At 37.0% G+C, this 17,461-nt stretch overlaps 3 protein-coding genes and 1 non-coding gene across 6 annotated transcripts in view; all 4 read right to left on the reverse strand.

Moving 5' to 3' along the window:
* Window positions 1–5,263, reverse strand: part of LOC21394038 (very-long-chain enoyl-CoA reductase) — a 14,549-nt gene extending 9,286 nt beyond the window's left edge. Inside the window, exons 1-2 of one of the 2 annotated variants that reach the window (XM_024175260.1) lie at window positions 4,874–5,263; window positions 4,488–4,527 (exon numbers count right to left, since the gene is read on the reverse strand). In XM_024175260.1, coding sequence (XP_024031028.1) covers window positions 4,488–4,527; window positions 4,874–4,942 — 109 coding nt within the window. In that variant the 5' untranslated portion in view covers window positions 4,943–5,263. The remainder of the gene's footprint in view (window positions 1–4,487; window positions 4,528–4,873) is intronic. The other variant, XM_024175261.1, reaches the window with a different exon arrangement.
* Window positions 5,264–9,604: 4,341 nt separating this feature from the next.
* Window positions 9,605–9,711, reverse strand: LOC112094445. Its single transcript, XR_002903534.1, has one exon. It is a non-coding gene; the product is annotated as a small nucleolar RNA R71 (small nucleolar RNA).
* Window positions 9,712–12,813: 3,102 nt separating this feature from the next.
* LOC21394039 (beta-glucosidase 21) lies at window positions 12,814–16,395 on the reverse strand. Its single transcript, XM_024175259.1, has 4 exons — window positions 16,328–16,395; window positions 13,577–13,829; window positions 13,218–13,310; window positions 12,814–13,053 (listed from the first exon to the last, which is right to left on the reverse strand). Exons 1-4 carry the CDS (start codon window positions 16,393–16,395, stop codon window positions 12,814–12,816), a joined length of 654 nt encoding a protein of 217 aa, XP_024031027.1.
* Window positions 16,396–16,606: 211 nt separating this feature from the next.
* LOC21394040 (KIN17-like protein) overlaps window positions 16,607–17,461 on the reverse strand; it is a 1,605-nt gene continuing 750 nt past the window's right edge. Inside the window, exon 2 of one of the 2 annotated variants that reach the window (XM_024175266.1) lies at window positions 16,607–17,461. In XM_024175266.1, the coding sequence (XP_024031034.1) occupies window positions 16,730–17,461 (732 nt within the window). In that variant the 3' untranslated portion in view covers window positions 16,607–16,729. The other variant, XM_024175267.1, reaches the window with a different exon arrangement.

Below are 17,461 nucleotides of genomic sequence, written 5' to 3' on the forward strand. Positions count from 1 at the left end.
ATTTTTCACATCATATTGTAGCAATGGCCAGTCAAAGTGGGCTGCTAATGACACTAAAGTCCTCACGGTATTCATTTTTGCCACCGGAGCGAATGTCTCCTGATAATCTACCCCATAAGTCTGAGTGTACCCTTTCGCAACTAACCTTGCTTTATATCTCTCAAGAGTTCCATCAGCCTTATACTTCAATGCAAATACCCACTTGCAATCAACTATGTTCTTTCCTTGTGGTCTCTCAACTATCTCCTATGTTTGATTCTTTTCCAGAGTCTCTAATTCCTCTCTCATAGCATTCCTCCACTCCTCCTTCAATAATGCCTCTGAAAGTGTGTTTGGTGTGGAGATTGTGTTTAGGCTAGCCATAAACCTCTGGTGGGAAGATGATAGGCATTTAGGTGAGACATAATGGGAAAGAGGGTAAAGTGGCCTCTTGGAGCATTCTCGGGATTTTTTCCTAATGGCAATGGGCAAATGAGAGTCATCTGCCAAACCTTCAACTGTTTTAGTGTCTAGGAGTGAATCTGTACTCACCATGCCTTTATTCTCAGGACTCGGGTTGATCTCTGGGACTAGTGTTAGGTTTGGGGGCTTTTCCCTTCTCGTATACACCTGAGAAAATCTTGGATGAACCTCAGTAACTTGACTGGACACAGGCTCTTCGGGTTGACAAGTAGGATCGGTTTCTGTGTTGGAAGACTCGGCGGTTTCTGTGTTGGAAGACCCGGGCTCTTGGGAAGGACTTGATGGAATGACCGGAGTGATGGCTAAAGGGGAATGAGAGGTAGATGGAAGATCAAGTGGCTCAAAAAACTCAAACGACTTAGACCAAGTACCATCTTCACGGTTAGTTGTCTCCCCCTGAAGATGGGACTTAGAAAAATAAGATTTGTTTTCAAAGAAGGTAACATCAGCTCAGATATAGAATTTTCTTAATGGAGGATGATAGCATTTGTACCCCTTTTGTGTGGATGAATAGCCAACAAAAATACATTTGGTTGCACGGGGGTCTAACTTCCCTCTGTTTGGGCGGTGGACATGTACAAAGGCTGTACATCCAAATATCTTGGGTATAAGGCCATTTGAGGTTCTAAAGTGAGGGTAGTGGGTATTAAGAAATGCCATAGGACTCTTGTTGTCAAGTACACGGGAAGGTAATCTATTTATCATGTGTGTGGCTGTTAAGACGGCTTTCCCCCCAGTAGGATTTAGGCATGTTCCCATGAAACAACAAGGCTCTAGTGACATTTAATAGGTGCCCATTTTTCCTCTCAGCTATCCCATTCTGTTGGGGTGTATCCACACAAGAAGTGTGAATAATTCCTTCCTTTTGAAAATAGGGTGATAAAACCTGGTTGAAATAATCCCTAGCATTGTCTGACCTAAAGGTTTTTATTTTCACCCCAAATTGGTTTTGGATCATGGAGTGAAAGCTGGGAATAATATGACTGACATCATATTTTTGTTTAAGTAAAAACAGCCAGGTTACACATGTGCAATCATCAATTAATGAAACAAACCAACGAGCCCCTGATACATTAGGAATAGTTGATGGACCCCAAATATCACCATGGATCAATTAAAAAGGAAAAACGCTTCTTTTATTACTGATAGGAAAAGGAACACGAGTATGTTTTGCTAGTTCACAAACATCGCAATGAAACTCAGAAACATCTATTCCTATGAACAATTGTGGAAACATAAGTTGTAGGACTCTAAAGGACGGGTGACCAAGACGATAGTGGTGAAGCCAAATGGCATCTTTATTGGAGGAACTGAGAAGAGACACATGCAAGTTACTGGCGGTTTTCTTTAAAATTTCCAGGTGATTGAGACCGCTTCTTTCCTTAGCAAGTCCAATCTTCCTCCCCGAGACCTGATCCTAAAGAACACAATGAGACAAGAAAAATATCGCACAACACTTAAGGTCAGTTGTAAGTTTTTGAATAGAAATAAGATTAGCTGATAACTTCGGCACATGCAAGACATTTCTAAAGACCACGGAGGGATTAATATTAACATCTCCTAAACCTGCCACTGTAGCTAATTCTCCATTTGCCATGATAATCTTCCTATTACTCGGACAAGGAGTATATGTACGGAAAAAATGTGAGGAGTGTGTCATGTGGTCTGTGGCTCCAGAATCTAATATCCAAGAATCATCAAAAAATTTTCCAGAAGCGTGCAATCCATAAGAAATCACTGGCTTACCTAAGAGAACTAAGGAACTAGCTCTGGATGGTTTTTCAAGAGAACTCAATAGACTCCTTAATTTTTCAATCTCATCCCTTTTGAACCCTATCTCTTCTCCCTTAAATCCTTGGTTGTCCGCTCCTTCTTCAGCCTTTGCTTGCTCCGTGAGATGAGCCTGGGGCCTCTGTTGTCTACCACGTGTTCCCCACTCACTGCTTGGAGGTTTACCATTCAACTTCCAGCAATTTTCCTTGGTATGCCTCGACTTCTTGCAATAGGTGCACCACAGATTATATCTATTTTCCCTTCTCTAGTTCTCCCTTCCTAAATTCCTTGGCTGGTCATCCTTATTCTTCTCCTGATGTTCTGATTTAGTCATACCACTCGGTTTTTCTAGCATCACATTCCTTCGGCTCTCCTCTCCCCGAATAATTGAGATGGCCTCTTCCAGTGAAGGAACATCCTCCTTACTGAGTATTTGTAACCGAACTTGATCAAATTCAGAATTTAATCCAGCCAAAAAATCATACCCCCTGTCACCTTCAATGTATTTCTTGAGAATTGCTGCATCATCCGGGCACTTCATTTCGAACACTCGGTCGTGGTCCAATTCCTGCCACATCATCTGCAGAAAATTGGCATACTCTGTGACAGCCATGTCTCCTTGCTTCATTCCATTTGTCTTGATCTTTATCTCATAAACCTAGGCTGCATCACGTGCCTTCGAGTAGGTACGTTGGATATACTCCCATATCCCCTTCGCACTAGCTAGAAACATACAAGTATCACTAATGGCTGGCTCCATTGAATCCCACAGCCATGACATAATCATCGAATCCTCCTCATCCCATGCCACAAATCCAGGGTCTGTTTTTGCTGGTCCAGTCCCAAGCAGATGGCTGATTTTTCCCTTTCCTTTGAGGTACGTGCGAACAACTTGGGACCACTTGAGATAGTTTCTCCCGTTGAGTTGATAAGAGGCTCTAATATTCTGCAAGTCTCCGGTTTTCCGGTTTTCTAGGCAGGAGAAGCCTCCTCAGTAGTCCCGGAAGTGTTGGTGGCCTTGGAATCAGACATAATTAAATGAAGGGAAAAAAAAATTTGGATTTCAAGGAGAGGATGATGCAGAAATGGCCGGCAGCAATGAAGGCTGCTTGGCAGCGACGGCAACAATAAAGGCACTTGGCAGCGACGGCAACAATAAAGGCTCCTTTGGCAGCGACAGCAGCGATGAAAAATCCTTGGCGGCTACTTGGCAGCGACGGCAGCGATGAAGGCTCCTTGGCGGCTACTTGGCGGCGTAAAACCCTAGAGAATCGTCCTAGGTCTCTGATACCATGTTGAAAACTAGGGATTGGAAAAATATCTTTGTATTTCCGTGTATTGAATAATTACATTGCTAGGTATTTATAGAATTTACATAGAAAGAAAATAGGAAAGAATATCTACCACAAACCCTGAAAATCAGGGATTGTTAAAACTAATTTTTCCTAATTAGTTTCCTGCCTAAAATACCTCTCGACAACAACTTCAAAATCTAGTAACGTCGACAACCCAACAGATACATAATCAATGATCCGAACCATCCGAGCCACACGTAGGCTATGTTTGGTAAGAGGGAAATTAAATAGGATGGAAAGAAAAACATATGAGTTTGGCATGGATTCCCTCCTCTAATCTTTTCATATCCGAAGCACTGAAAATCACAGTTCTTTGAAGGATTTGAAATCCATCACCAAATTAATTCCCTCCTCTTTTCTCCCCGACCAAACAATCATGAGTCCCAAATCATTTCACTAATTCCCTCACCTATCTCCCTCCTTCGACGTTTCCCTCCTACCAAACAACCTCTTATGTTCTAAGTTTTGCAAGAGAACCAGAGAATTTGTTCATTTCAAAGTTTTCAAACTCCTGACGTAAGCGTTCGCAACGCATGCAGACTAACAAAAACGTATTTGTCACCAAGCATGACACAAACATATCAATATAAATTCGCACACGTCTCTATAAAATCGAAAAATCTAGTTGTCAACACATACCAATATGGAAGATGTGTTGAAATTGGAATCAAGTTAAAATCTGAACTGAAAATACTTTCCACTTATTTCTTTTTTGGAAGTTAAAAACCCCACGTTTAAAAGAGTAAGCACCTAAGAAGCAAAGCCATATTAAAAACCAAAAATATAATTGTTTCTAAGCTTGAAAGTTATGGCTAGCAAGAGAGCTTAAGACTCTAAACCGGTTCAATTTATTGATAGAATTAAAAGTTGAACAAATTGGTCATATCCACAACTTACTTCGCTGATTGATGGCCTCCTGCAGATCAGCCACTGTAGCCTGCAAAGCAAAAAGACCAAAAGACTTTAGCAAATCATAACTTCAACGAAAAATTCTATAAAAAAATAATAAAAAAAAGAACTCTAACTCTTTACTCACTACTCTCTTTCTTTCTTTTCTTTTATTTATTTATTTTTTTATTTTTTTAAGGTAAAAACTCAATCTTCTACTCAATGGAACCTACCCCAATTTGTATACTGATATTTTTAACCATTTTCCAAGAAACCCAATAGATAAATGATTAAATAGAACCAATTTTTGCTCTTTTTCCTCCATATTCTCACGAACCAAACAGAAAGAAATGTATGTCAACAAAGCAACCAAGACAAGTAAAAGAAAAACATACAGAATCACTGAGATGAATGCCACCCTTGACGATTTCTTTACCACTTCGCGAGACTACGTTCACCTTCATCTTCGAAAACTAAGCAAGCGAGAGAAACAGAAAAAACCCAATTACCAAGTTTCACAAAAAGATGAAACCTCCTATATTGCCGAGCGAATTTATGCAAGATCCATAAACCAAACGAAGTATAAAAGAAGCAGAAATGGGAAAGGGCGCGAGATCCGAAATGGGTTGGCTTCGGTTGACACTGAAAGATGCGATATTTGTCAGAGTAGGAATTGGTTCGGAAGATAGTAAGTGGAAAATTAATGGCTTGCGGTTGGGGTAGGAGAGCTAACAATCCAGACTAATGAACCACATTTTGCTCCCTTCTTTTCTTTCAATAGTTTTTTCATTCATTTATCGCCTCTTTTTTTTTTTTTTTTTGGTGGGCCAGGTTTCTTCTTAATAGAATCTGTACAAGTAAGCACAAGCGACCGTTCGATGGGTGACCTATCTGGTATTAGTGGCCCATCTCACACGTTTACGTTATAATGGTCCTCGTTTGATGTCCATAGACATTATCGCCAAAAAAAATCTACTGCTAACCCAAATAATTAATTTCTTATTTCATTCTATACTAGTTGTAAACGCGCTTTCTGCGCGTGCGTATTCAACAATATGAATACTTTTTTTACGATACGAAGGTCCTAAATTTTTTTGAAAATTTCATAATTTATATTTTTTTATCATTGCTTTCTTAAAAATTAAATCCAGCAAAAAATATTAAATAGAGCAACATTAAAAGGAAAATAAGTTTTTAATGGGACGAATGAAGCAAAAAATTATTTAGTGATACACATAAAAGAAATGTATTTAAAAAAATTGCAAATAAAATGTTTCTATAAAAACACATTTGAAAACAAGATATTAAAGATTATTCATTAGACATATATAGTAAAAAAAAAAGTATTTGAGAAGATTTTACGAATATTTGAGAAGATCACTTCGTAAAAAAAAATTTTGATTAAGACATATATGAGAATAAATTATTTTAGTGGGACAATTAGAGAAAAAAATATTTATGAGAGTTACATTTGAGAAACGGAAAAAAAAGAATGTACTATAAAAGGAAAAAAAAAAAGAGACCAAAGAAAGAAGTGAGGGGAAAAACGAAAAAAGGTAAACAAACAAAAAATATTGAGCATATATAGTAAAAAAAATATTTGAGAATATCATTTCATAAAAAAAGTTTTGATTAGGACATATATGAGAATAAATTATTTCAATGGGACAATTAGAAGAAAAAAATCATGAGGGTCACATTAGAGAAAGAAAAAAAAAGAATGTATTGTAGAGGAAAAAAAAGAGGGAAGAAAGAAGTGTTTTTTTTTTAATGTGGGAGGAGAAACGTGCGAAACGTTTTGCACGGTCCCCCTAAAAAAACTCATTCTCCTTTAAATAATGGTATGTATCACGCATTAACTCATATAAAATAACGGTTATACAACTTGTTAAAAAAATAAAAAGAAAAAGAGAATGAGGATGAATGGCCGAGATTTGCCTAATTTGGAGTGCTTTAAATAGCCAATTAAGCCCAAAACCCTAGAGGAGACCACAAGAGGAAAGGCACAATTCCCAAAGAAGATTGAGAGGACATTTTTTTAGAGAGAGAGAAGCTTAGAGGCTGATTGATTAACGCCCAAAAGTGATAGTCACAAGCGGTCAATTGTAGCACAGAAGGGCGGTCGTATCCACAGAGAGGTAACAAATAAACAAGAAAGATTAACAGAATAAAAGCCTATGAGAAAGATAAATAACAAGTGAAGTAAAGGAAAAGACGAGTTTTTGAGATTTTATTGGAAATAAAATAAAAAGGAGGAAATTTGTGTGGAGAAATTCAGTAGTGAAAATGGTAAGGTGTCGAGAATCCCTAATGTCTCGTTCACCAATTCAAGTTTTGATTCACAAAATAAAAGAATCGAATAAATTAAATCTCTATATTGACTCCAGAAATATTATCATTACAAGTGATCTAAAATCGACAATATATCAATTTGACAATATTGCAGTAAAAGACAATTTGTAAAATAATTTGAATAACAAAACAATGCGTGTCATAATTACATAAGAAAAGCGTGACTGAACTTATATAAAAATTAGCACACAATATTTTGAAAAGTAATAGAAAAATAAATGAGATTTAATTCATTCAGATGTTGAACTTTACAGCATAAGGAATCAAAACCCCGAATTGGGTCGCTCAACAGAAGTTCATCTCTAACCTCACCAAGAGAACTTTAGCCTAGCTTGTAAAACATTCTCACGACAGCAAGACGACAAAAAACTGAATATTAAAAGCTTCCTAAAACCTTAGGCCAACCCCTCTATTTATAGTGTTCAGAGGTTGCCGTCAAATAAGGAAACAAACAATAAAAATAGAAAATTACAAAAGAAAGGGAAACAAAATAAAATTACACATAAATTAGGAGAAATCATATATTTGATTTGGGGAATAAATATGATATTTTTCTCTGATTTTTGGGGAAGAAATTCGGATTCATCTCAAAGGGAACACGTGTCGAAGCTTGATTGGAGGAAAAGAATAAGGCCGCCACGTGTCGCGCGTGGAGTGGAAGAAGGGAGCTGGCGGTTGGAGACAGCTGGGACCTGCTCGGACAGCTGGCACGCGCAGAAGGAAGGAGCAGGTTGGCATCGCAGGTGTGGGACCCACGCGGAGTTTGGGTTGGAACGCGCTGGAGATCTCGCGTGCACGGGACGCGCACTGTGAAGTGGGGCGTGCTGGTGACGCGCGAGGCACGAGATGGCAGAAAGAAATGGCGTGGATTTTTACGCTGACTTAGTGGGTTGGCTCGGTGGCTTAAACGGCTCACGGGCTGACGCGGCTCAATGGGCTTAAACGGCTGAGAATATGGCTTTCATGACTTTTTCTTTTGTGGCTTTTTACACTGCTTTTATCTGTAACTAATTAAGCAAAAACTAGACAACTTCTAATTAAAAATATTATGAATAAAAATAATAGAATTGTTTAATTAAAGCTTAAATATTTTAATATTATATAAATCAAAAGCAGTATTCAGGGTGCATTTTCATGCACTAATCACTGATTTTCTTAGAGGATTCTTGAATATTCAAGCCTTGAATACTGTCTCTACTATAGTTTTTTCTTCTTTGTTGCCTTATTTTGATTTTGATTTTGGAATTTGTATTTGTGATATTTTCTTGAACATGTTTATATTTATGATTTCAAGATGATTGTAGTTATGGATTTATCTATGTTTGGCTAGATTCTCTATTCTAGGGGCTTGATGTAGCTCTATTTATATTATGTTTGGAATATTTAATTAATTGTTAATGAAGTCTCTTTCCAATTCATTTGTATTTTTCTACGCTTAATGTTTCTAATATGTTGAGAAATGAATTAGTTGATTTGATTTATGAATTTTATTGTTTAGGAGAGATTGATTCGTTTATCAGTTTGGGAAATACAATCTTGGTTGTTATTGAGTTCGGGAGAATCGATGACACTTTAATAATCACATAGGGTGCACTTAATGAATGTGTAGGTAGATAAATTAGATAGGAAAATCAATTTTGGTATTTACATATGTTCTCTCATTTAACGCTCGGGAGAGGTAGTGAGGTTAATTTTGAGGCCCTTGATTAATGAATTGATTGAGACTAATTTGTAATTTCTAAAAGCTAGGTCGTCCCGAAGCAGATCACCCTGATGCCTATAATGAAAGGACAGATTTTCATCAACTGCAAATTGGAAGCAATCAGAAGAACATAAGGAGGATAGAGTGAAATCAAGACCCTAAAAACCATTTCATATTGATATTTTCATTTCATTAAGTCGCGTCTTTATCTATTATTTTGTCAAATCTCTTGTTTAGTTTAGTTAGTTTAATTTCCTTTTTATTTCTTGCAATTAATTTCAATTTAAATTGCCTAGATAAAATTAAATTGCAAATTTTCATAGTACTTTGCTTGATTTTTACAATCTCTGAGGACGATAGTCGATATATTCAATTTATTACTTGTGCGATCTCATGCACATGTGAGTAGTATTGCAAAATACGAGACACAACAAGTTTTTGGCGCCGTTGTTCGGGATTAAAAATATTTAAAATTTTAAAATAATATTGTGATTAAGTTGATTAATCTTAATTTAGGTTTTTGTTTTACTTTAATTTGCTTAATTTTGTTTATTGTTGCTTGGCAATTTATGTGAAGGGCTAAAAGCTTGGAATTATTACCTTTCGATTCGGAAATAGAGAGAACACTTCGAGAATTAAGAAGGGAGAGATGAGCTAGACGTCGAGCTATGGCAGAAGAAGGCAACATCAACAATAACAATAATCAACAACAGAACCTTTGGGATTATTTTATGCTCGTTGTGAATGATAACTACTTGGAGATCGGACGCCAAACAATCAATGCCAACAAATTTCAGTTGAAGTTGGCATTCATTAGTATGGTGCAACATAATCAATATGGGATTCACCGCAAGAAGACCCTAACATTCATCTTTTAATGTTTTTGGAAATCTATAATACTAGAAAGATGAACGGAATGGGTGATGATGTTATTCAGTTGCGCTTGTTCCCATTCTCTGTTAGGGACAAGGTGCGTGCTTGGTTTCAAGGTTTGCCACCGGGAAGTGTGGCCAAATGGGAGGACTTGGCACATAAATTCCTCACTAAGTTCTTTCCTCCTTCAAAGACTTCACAGCTGAGGAGCGAAATTACACAATTCAGATAATTGGATTTTGAGCCTCTTTATGAGGCGTGAGAGTAGTTTAAAGATCTCATCCATTAATGTCCTCAGCATGGTTATCAAGACTGATTCGAGACTCAGTTGTTTTATAATGGGCTGAATGGTCAAATAAGGACTATAGTTGATGCAGCGACTGGAAGGACCTTGTTATCAAAAACTGCCAAAGAAGCTTAGCTCTTGTTAAAGGAAATAGCCTTTAATAATTATCAGTTCTAAAATGAGCGGTCGACCTTCAAGAAAGCCGTGGATGTTCATGAAGTGGATCCCATTGTATCTCTTTCGGCTTAAGTTTCAGCCTTAGCGAATCATGGGAATGTGCATATGTTAGTCCTACCACACATGTGTGTTCCATAATTACTTATTAAATAATTACATTATTTAATATCTAATTAATTCTCAATTAATTATATTGAGTGATATTAATATCCAATAACTCATTTGTCTCGCAAATATTACAAGGATAACAGACTAGACTCGTGGACCTATAATTTTAAGCTCCAATAAGTAATTAATTAAGCTCTTTAATTAATTAATTCTAAAAGCTACTTAACTATAAACTTAGAATCAAACTCTCGAAATTATAGACATATAATTACTTCTAAGAACTTGAAGTGTCCATTTAATATAGTCATGACATATAGATTAATCCTCCATAAATAATACATAATTAGAGCTAGGTAGAATCTGTTATCCTTTCTAATTAGATCTTTATCATTAAGTACTATTGATTCTTCAATGAATAATAAATTCATGAACTTAATCATGAATTGAGCGCTCTTACTAATCAAGATCGAATCAATACTGAAGAAAATTATTTATCTACTTCATTATTCAAGAAAGAATGGATTTCATCTCGTAATATTAACATTCCCGACCTTTTTCATCATGTCTCTAAGATACAAGAAATATAATTTAATAATCATAAAATCGGCACTGAGGAAGTCAAAAGACACAAATCCATAAATAAGACTCTGTTACTAATATATGACAATACGTAGAATCAATTCGAATTTTTGTACTTAACGAAAATTACCATAAATTCAAGTTGAGTCTATCTCAGTCCTACATAATCACAATATCTACAGTACACTCATTCAATATCCCTCCATATTGACAATGCAAATAATATCGTTCTATTTGTAATGGTAATGACATATATTAGTACTATTTAATTAAAAATTCTAAAACTTTAATTAAATTCACTATGGACACATTGTAGTAATTATCTTTAAATACTACCCTATCATATATAACACTTATATACAATATTTAAGATCATAAAAATAATCATAAAATTTTTAATAATATTCCTAATATATTCAATAATCCGAGGGTGCCTCGGGGGTGCCTTGGGGGTCTCCCGAGGGTGTCTCCTAGGGGACTCCCGGGGGTGTCCCGGGAGTGCCACGGGGGTCTCCCGAGGGTCCCCTGGGGGTCTCCCGGGGGTGCCCCGGGGCGCCTCGGGGGTGCGCGGGGGTGCACCGGGGGTCTCCAACCGAGGGTCCCCCGGGGGGATGCCCCCCGGGGGCATCCTAGGGGCGCCCCGGGGGTGTCCCGAGGGTCCCCTGGGCGTGCCCCGGGGGTGGGGGGTGGGGTGACCCAGTGGTGCCCCGGGGGTCTCCCTGGGGTGTGCTGGGGATCTCCCGGGAGTGCCCCGGTGGGTCTCCCAGGGGTGTCCCGGGGTTGTCCCGAGGATGCCCCGGGGGGGGAGGTGTCGCAGAGTGCCCCGGTGGGGCTCCCAGGGGTGTCCTGGGTGTCTCCCGGGGCTGGCCCGGGGTTGTCCCAGGGGTGTCCCGAGGGTGTCCCGGGAGTGTCCCAGGGTTGCCCTGGGGGGTCTCCCGGGGGTGCCCCGGGGGGTCTCCCAGGTGTCTCCCGGGGGTGTCCCGGGGTTGTCCCGGGGGTGCCCCGGGGGTGTCCCGGGGGCGCGCCGCGGGTGTGTCTCGGGGTTGTCCCAGGGGTGTCTTGGGGTGGTCCCGGGGGCATCCCCGTGGTGTTCGGGGGGTGTCCTGGGGATGCCTCGGGGGTGTCCTGGGGGTGTCTCGGTGGTGTCCTGGGGGCGTCCCGGGGGTCTCCCGGGGATGTCCCAGGGGTATCCTGGGGGCGCCCCGGTGGCGCCGGTGTGCCGGGGGTGCCCCGGGGGTGCACCGGTGGCGCCCCGGGGGGCCCGGGGTGCCCCATACAAAAACTCACTCTCTCTTATATGTATGTATAGACTAGTCATTTAAAATAATAGTCATACAAATTATTATTTTTTTTAAAGACAATAGAAATGAAGATAAAAGCAGGAAAAGATTTAGAGCAAAACATAGGAAATTTTTTTTATTTTATATTGTTTTAAATTTAGTTTTATTTTGTTTTGTTTGTTGTATTTTTTATTTAATTCAATGTGATTTTATTTTATTTTGACATATTATAGTTTAATTTTATTTTTATTCGAATTAGTTTTAGTATTTTTATTTGAGCTTTAATTTTAAGAATGGCTATACAATCGGTAAAAAAAAGAGAGAAAAGTAAAAAAAAAAAAAAAAAAAAAAAAAAAAAAAAAAAAAAAAAAAAAAAAAAAAAAAGAAAAAAGGAAAAAATAATGAAAACAATAGCAGAAAAACAATCTTAAGTAAAGATAGTGTGAAAAAATTTTAACCTATATCATAGTTTTTAAATTAGTTCTATTTTGTTTTGTTTAATTTATTTTTTATTTAATTTAGTGTGATTTTTGTTTTATTTTAGAATATTTTTGTTTTATTTTATTTTATTATTTGTAGTATTTTTAGCTGAGTAGTATCAAAAATTTAGCTCAAAACGGTGTTAAAACGAACAAAATCGGAGCACAAATCAATTCAAAATTAACAAATAAATTATAATAACAATAATAAATTGAAAATTTTTCAGGCGATCGGATCAAAAATACCGACGGCTACAATCGCAATCAATCTAATTTATTTCCTATATTTGTCTTCTTCAAAGTCAATTTCTTATTCTTCATTGCTCTTATTATTATTATTATTATTATTATTATTTTGGGATAAGGAGATTAAAACTTATGAAAACAAAAATATTAACATCCTCGCAAGATTTCCTGTGATCGAGGTTTTTACCTACAATTATGTCATGTTGTTCAAGTTACAAACCTTAAACTATTTTAACTTTTAACAATTATAAAGCTATTCAAGCAAAAGAGGCATACAGTGTAGTTGTGTTCCCACATCAGCAATAACGTCCCTGTTTTCCGAGTGAAGGGTGTTGGATATGTTCTTGAAGTACATTCCATAGTAATAATTTGGTCCTAAAAAGTCGAAGGAACTCCTAATGCTTTCGGATTCTTGGACGGTGAAGGCCGGAATCCTTGGGCCTGCATTCTTCATTAAATCGGGTAATCTCCAAATACCAAGGGATTCAAAAACCTATAACAAAAAGTAGACTCAATGAGTACTCAAAGGGAACACAAAGTGACAATCTTCATTTCCCACTTCAAGAAGGAAAGAGAGAATTATGTTAATTCTAAGTTGAAATTGCCTTTTGGACCAGTAGAATTTGTAACATACCAAGCAATAAAAAATTCCTTTACTCTTTTAGCAGCAAATACATCTTCACTACTATCCGTTAGAGGGACAAACCAAAAGGAAAGGACATTGAAACCTATAAATCCGTGTTGCTTGTCCTGCATTGCCCAAATATTTCTCTCAATTGATCAACATTTTTTTATATATGTTTTTCCTTTAGTTGTAAATTTCTAAATTCTCACAATCAAATCAAACATCATACTCGACGAAAATTGAGCAAGTAAACATAAGAATTTTTGTCAAGCTTAAAGGATCAAGCAGGGAGTTGACTTTCCACACATATAGTTGAAACAATGGTTCAGGATATATTGACTAAACTATTTCCATGGTCCAAGCACTTGACATGAAAATGCTTAAAGATTACCTTGTAGTTTTTCTCATATAATCTATAAGCTGATGCGTATGCCAACAAGATATAATGAGCTGCAATGTATGGCTCAGTTGTGGAGTTGCCTTTCGAGCAGTCACCAAATGGATGCGAACATCGTCCAGGTGGTAGATCTCCCCAGTCATAACCAGCCAATACAAACAGATTGGGCTCATTTATAGTAGTCCAATGTGTAACTCTATCGCCAAACTCTCTAAAGCACACATTTGCATATTCTGTGAAGTCTTTCCTGCATTCACATAAACATTATTCAATCATGTCAATCACCCGGTTTTCCAATGTTGGCATGAAATTTACTAGCAAGATCTTAAGAAACACACACAATCTTTCGATTAACCCATCTTCAAGTATCTGTGGGAGATCAGAATGGTGTAATGTGACGTGTGGTTGGATTCCTGATTGATGAGAAACAAGCTAGTCTTAGCATCACGTTTTCCTTATCCTAAAGGGGAAAAAATTAAAAGAAACTCATATATAATGTTTGTCGTGACCATGGCTGACTAATTCATCGATAAAGAAGTTGTAATATTGTACTTTGGATTTAGAGGTCCTCTTCCATCTGGGAAACAAAGAATGATCAATGTGCTAGAAGGTCAAGCAGAAATCAACTCGTTTTTCCCTTAGTACAAGTAATTAGTTTGCATGATCATACTTGGTGTTGGGATTTGTTTCTCAAATTCTGTTTTGATTCGAATCGCTTTATGATTGGCATTATTTTGAGAATAGTTGGCATTATTTTGAAAATAATTGATCGGTTGATTTTGATTGAGAATGATTGGCATTATTAATATAATACATATAATTATATCAATACAATATAATATATAATATTATTATAAAATAATAATTATAATATCATATTATTAAAAAAATAATAATTATTATATTATATTATGAGTCTGAATTTTAGATTGAGAAGATTATAAATTTTAAATTTTATTAAGGGTATTATGAAAGTTTTATTAATTGTACTATATTAATTCCCGCACAATCTAAAAACTAAAATTGTCTTTAAGCTGCTTTTGATTTTAATTGTAATTCTTTAAAAAAATTTTAAAAAACACTTTGAGGAGATTTATTAAATACTAAAATCAACTTTTACTATAAGTAAAAGTTAATTTTGGAAGCGAAAAATAATACCGAACGAAGCCTATGTTCCCCAAGTAAAAAGTGTGGAAAACATTGCTAGTAGACTTGCACACTAATGAACGGGTTTTTAATTCAAGTTGAGATGTGATGTTGTGTGAGAGCTTTTTACTGTAGTAAAAAAGTTAGATGTGACTGTTTTTTAGAGCTTTTTACTGTAACAAAACCCAAATTATAAATTCGAATCAGCGAAATGAATGGACCTAACGCACTTCTTTCTAGAATGATATTTGCCGTCAACAACAGCAGTCAGTATTCGTGCGGTATCAATCATTCTCTACGGAGACATTTCAGTCGGGCCAAGTGCTCCCCTTATCAGTTTTTCAAATTCATAGGTTCAATCTTTAGGAAAGCGATTTTTTTTTTTAATAAAGAAAAAGAGTCTATCTAGCAATTGAGAAGAAAACCTCATATTTTGATTGTTACTTCTGGTTGTCTGCTAGTGTACTTTTGTACCCGTGGAAGTGTTGTTCTTAATGTAATCTGTAAAAAGCAATAAATAACGAGTTTATGATCCAAGTAAGTTTTTTTTATATATATATATATATATATATTAGGCAGAAATGACGTTGTTATCATATAGATCTGTTACTTCGAGGACTAGTGAGGTTTTTTTGCTAAGAGAGAGACACATGGAGGAGTTTTATTGCTTGTTCATGCTTCATTATTTTAATGTACATACAGAATAACCATCCGATCATCACAAAATGTTTGAAAATGAATTAGTGAATCAAATCATATGACATTTAAAGGCTGTAAAAATTTGGACTGAAATGTTTGCAATGTGACACGCTCAGCTGTTAATAAAGTGGCTCATGCTCTGGCTTCTTGTGCTCTTAACATAGATGATGAATTAGTTTGGTTGGAAGAATATCCTTCCTTGAATCTGTACTTATACTGGATATTCTAATTAATGAATGACAGATCTTTGATTCCCAAAACAAAATTAAAAAAAAAAAAGACATGGATCCATGTTTTGGTTTGCATTATTTTAATACCAATCATTTATTTTGAAGCACTCCACAACACATAAATTTGCGGGTAATTTGCCAAAGTTTAACGATAATTAGTCAATTCACAAAAGTTTAGAGAGCAAAAGCTCCAAAACCCCTAAAGTTTAAACTTCAGGCAAAAACCACATTATGTCGTCAAAATCATGTTTAATTCTACACACGAGTCCTCTCCCAAAAGCTAACATTCCTATTTGATCGAATTTTTTTACTTGAACATGTCAATGAAAAGTTGTTTGAGCTTTGCAAATGTCCTTTTGTTCTTAAAATGGCAACAACGTTTCCAAACCCAACTTCAAACAAAGCTACTTTTAGATGTCAAATGCAGTTTTTTCAACTTTCAGGTAATAGTTTCAAAAACATCACTATTAAGAATTACGATATATAACTAATTTTGTTCTAAGAATTTATTTTTTAATCTTCATAAAGAAACCGCGTGCCTTAACAATCCAAAAAATCTCTGAACCTTGGGCTTGAAAAATGTGAATCAACTTCACTTTGTCTGATAACTAAAACTTGAATTGAATAGGAAAGACAAAAAGTTCTTTGACTCGGAATAACATTAGCCTACCAAGCAGCAGCTTTTAACACCTTATTATGCAAACACATAACTAAAACTACAGAACCTCTTCCAACCATGATTGTCCCCCTTATCTATAGAAATTAGTATATTCAGAATTAAAAAAAAAAAAAAAAAAAAAAAAAAAAAAACAACCCTGAGCATGAATTCTTAGTCCAAAACTATACAACAAAGCCACAAAAATAACAAAAAGCTATCTTTCAATATGTTACAGACATACATAATGCCTATCATGCAAAAATAACAACAAATAACCGGATAAACACAAAGTTCATAATGCTTCATCATTCTTTTCTATTCAATAAGCTTGCCAAGGAATTGACTTTGGAAACAAGATACAATTTCAAGTTTCTGATAAAACAAAAAGACAAACTCGTGTATCATCAATCAAACTCATTGGACAATTTTACAGATATCCTCATACTCAACAGCTTTAAGCACTCTACCGTCATAAACACCCTTCTCTATCTGCACTTTGGCGCAAAACTTATCGGTATCCACCGCCAACAGCCTCGCATTCGACCCGCGGTACGCGCCGTTCACAATCCTAACAAGGCTCCCAATCTGCGGAATCACAGTCTCCAGCTCCTGCTGATCAATCCTCAACACATGCTTGCTATCCAACATTTCAATTTCCCCTACATATTTCTCAATCACCTTCCTCACCACTCCCTTTTGCTTGTAGTAACCTTTCTCCGCCAAAGCCTTGCTCATAACCTTCACAACTATTCCCTCACAAAGCCAATAATCCTTCCTGTTAATCTTCTCCTTCTTCTTCTCCTCTTCTCTCATCAATTCCTCCAATGCCGATTTACTACCGCCCCCATCGGCTTTCCTCTTCATCCCTCTATCACTCTCCGGCTCCTCAAACACCAATTTCGCCGCCTCCGTCTTCTCCTTGGACGCCAATTTCGCCGAATTTCCCAGCGCGAAACCGACCTTAACTCCGCTCTCTAACTTCAATTCCCTCGCGGCGGAGTCCTCAACCTCAGACTCTCGATTCTGCTCCGGAGGCAATAGCTGCTCGGCCCTCTCGATCTGCTTCCGAATCTCCCTTTCCTGCTTCTCCTCCTCAGCCAAATCGGCCTTGATCCTCTTGTTCTTCTGCCTCTCCTTGAAGAGCGT

The sequence above is a fragment of the Morus notabilis genome, unplaced genomic scaffold (genome assembly GCF_000414095.1).
Source record: "Morus notabilis unplaced genomic scaffold, ASM41409v2 Scaffold152, whole genome shotgun sequence".
In the NCBI taxonomy this organism is placed as follows: domain Eukaryota; kingdom Viridiplantae; phylum Streptophyta; class Magnoliopsida; order Rosales; family Moraceae; genus Morus; species Morus notabilis.

Bases quoted from the DNA above. Each gene is read 5' to 3' on its own strand.
- LOC21394039 (XM_024175259.1), bottom strand. From the start codon at position 16,395: ATGGTTGGAAGAGGTTCTGTAGTTTTAGTTATGTGTTTGCATAATAAG. The intron at 13,830-16,327 runs GTAGGCTAATGT...ATGTGAATGCAG, and splicing joins GTGTTAAAAGCTGCTGCTTG to GAAAGACTTCACAGAATATG. The intron at 13,311-13,576 runs GTAATCTTTAAG...TGGGCAATGCAG, and splicing joins TATATGAGAAAAACTACAAG to GACAAGCAACACGGATTTAT.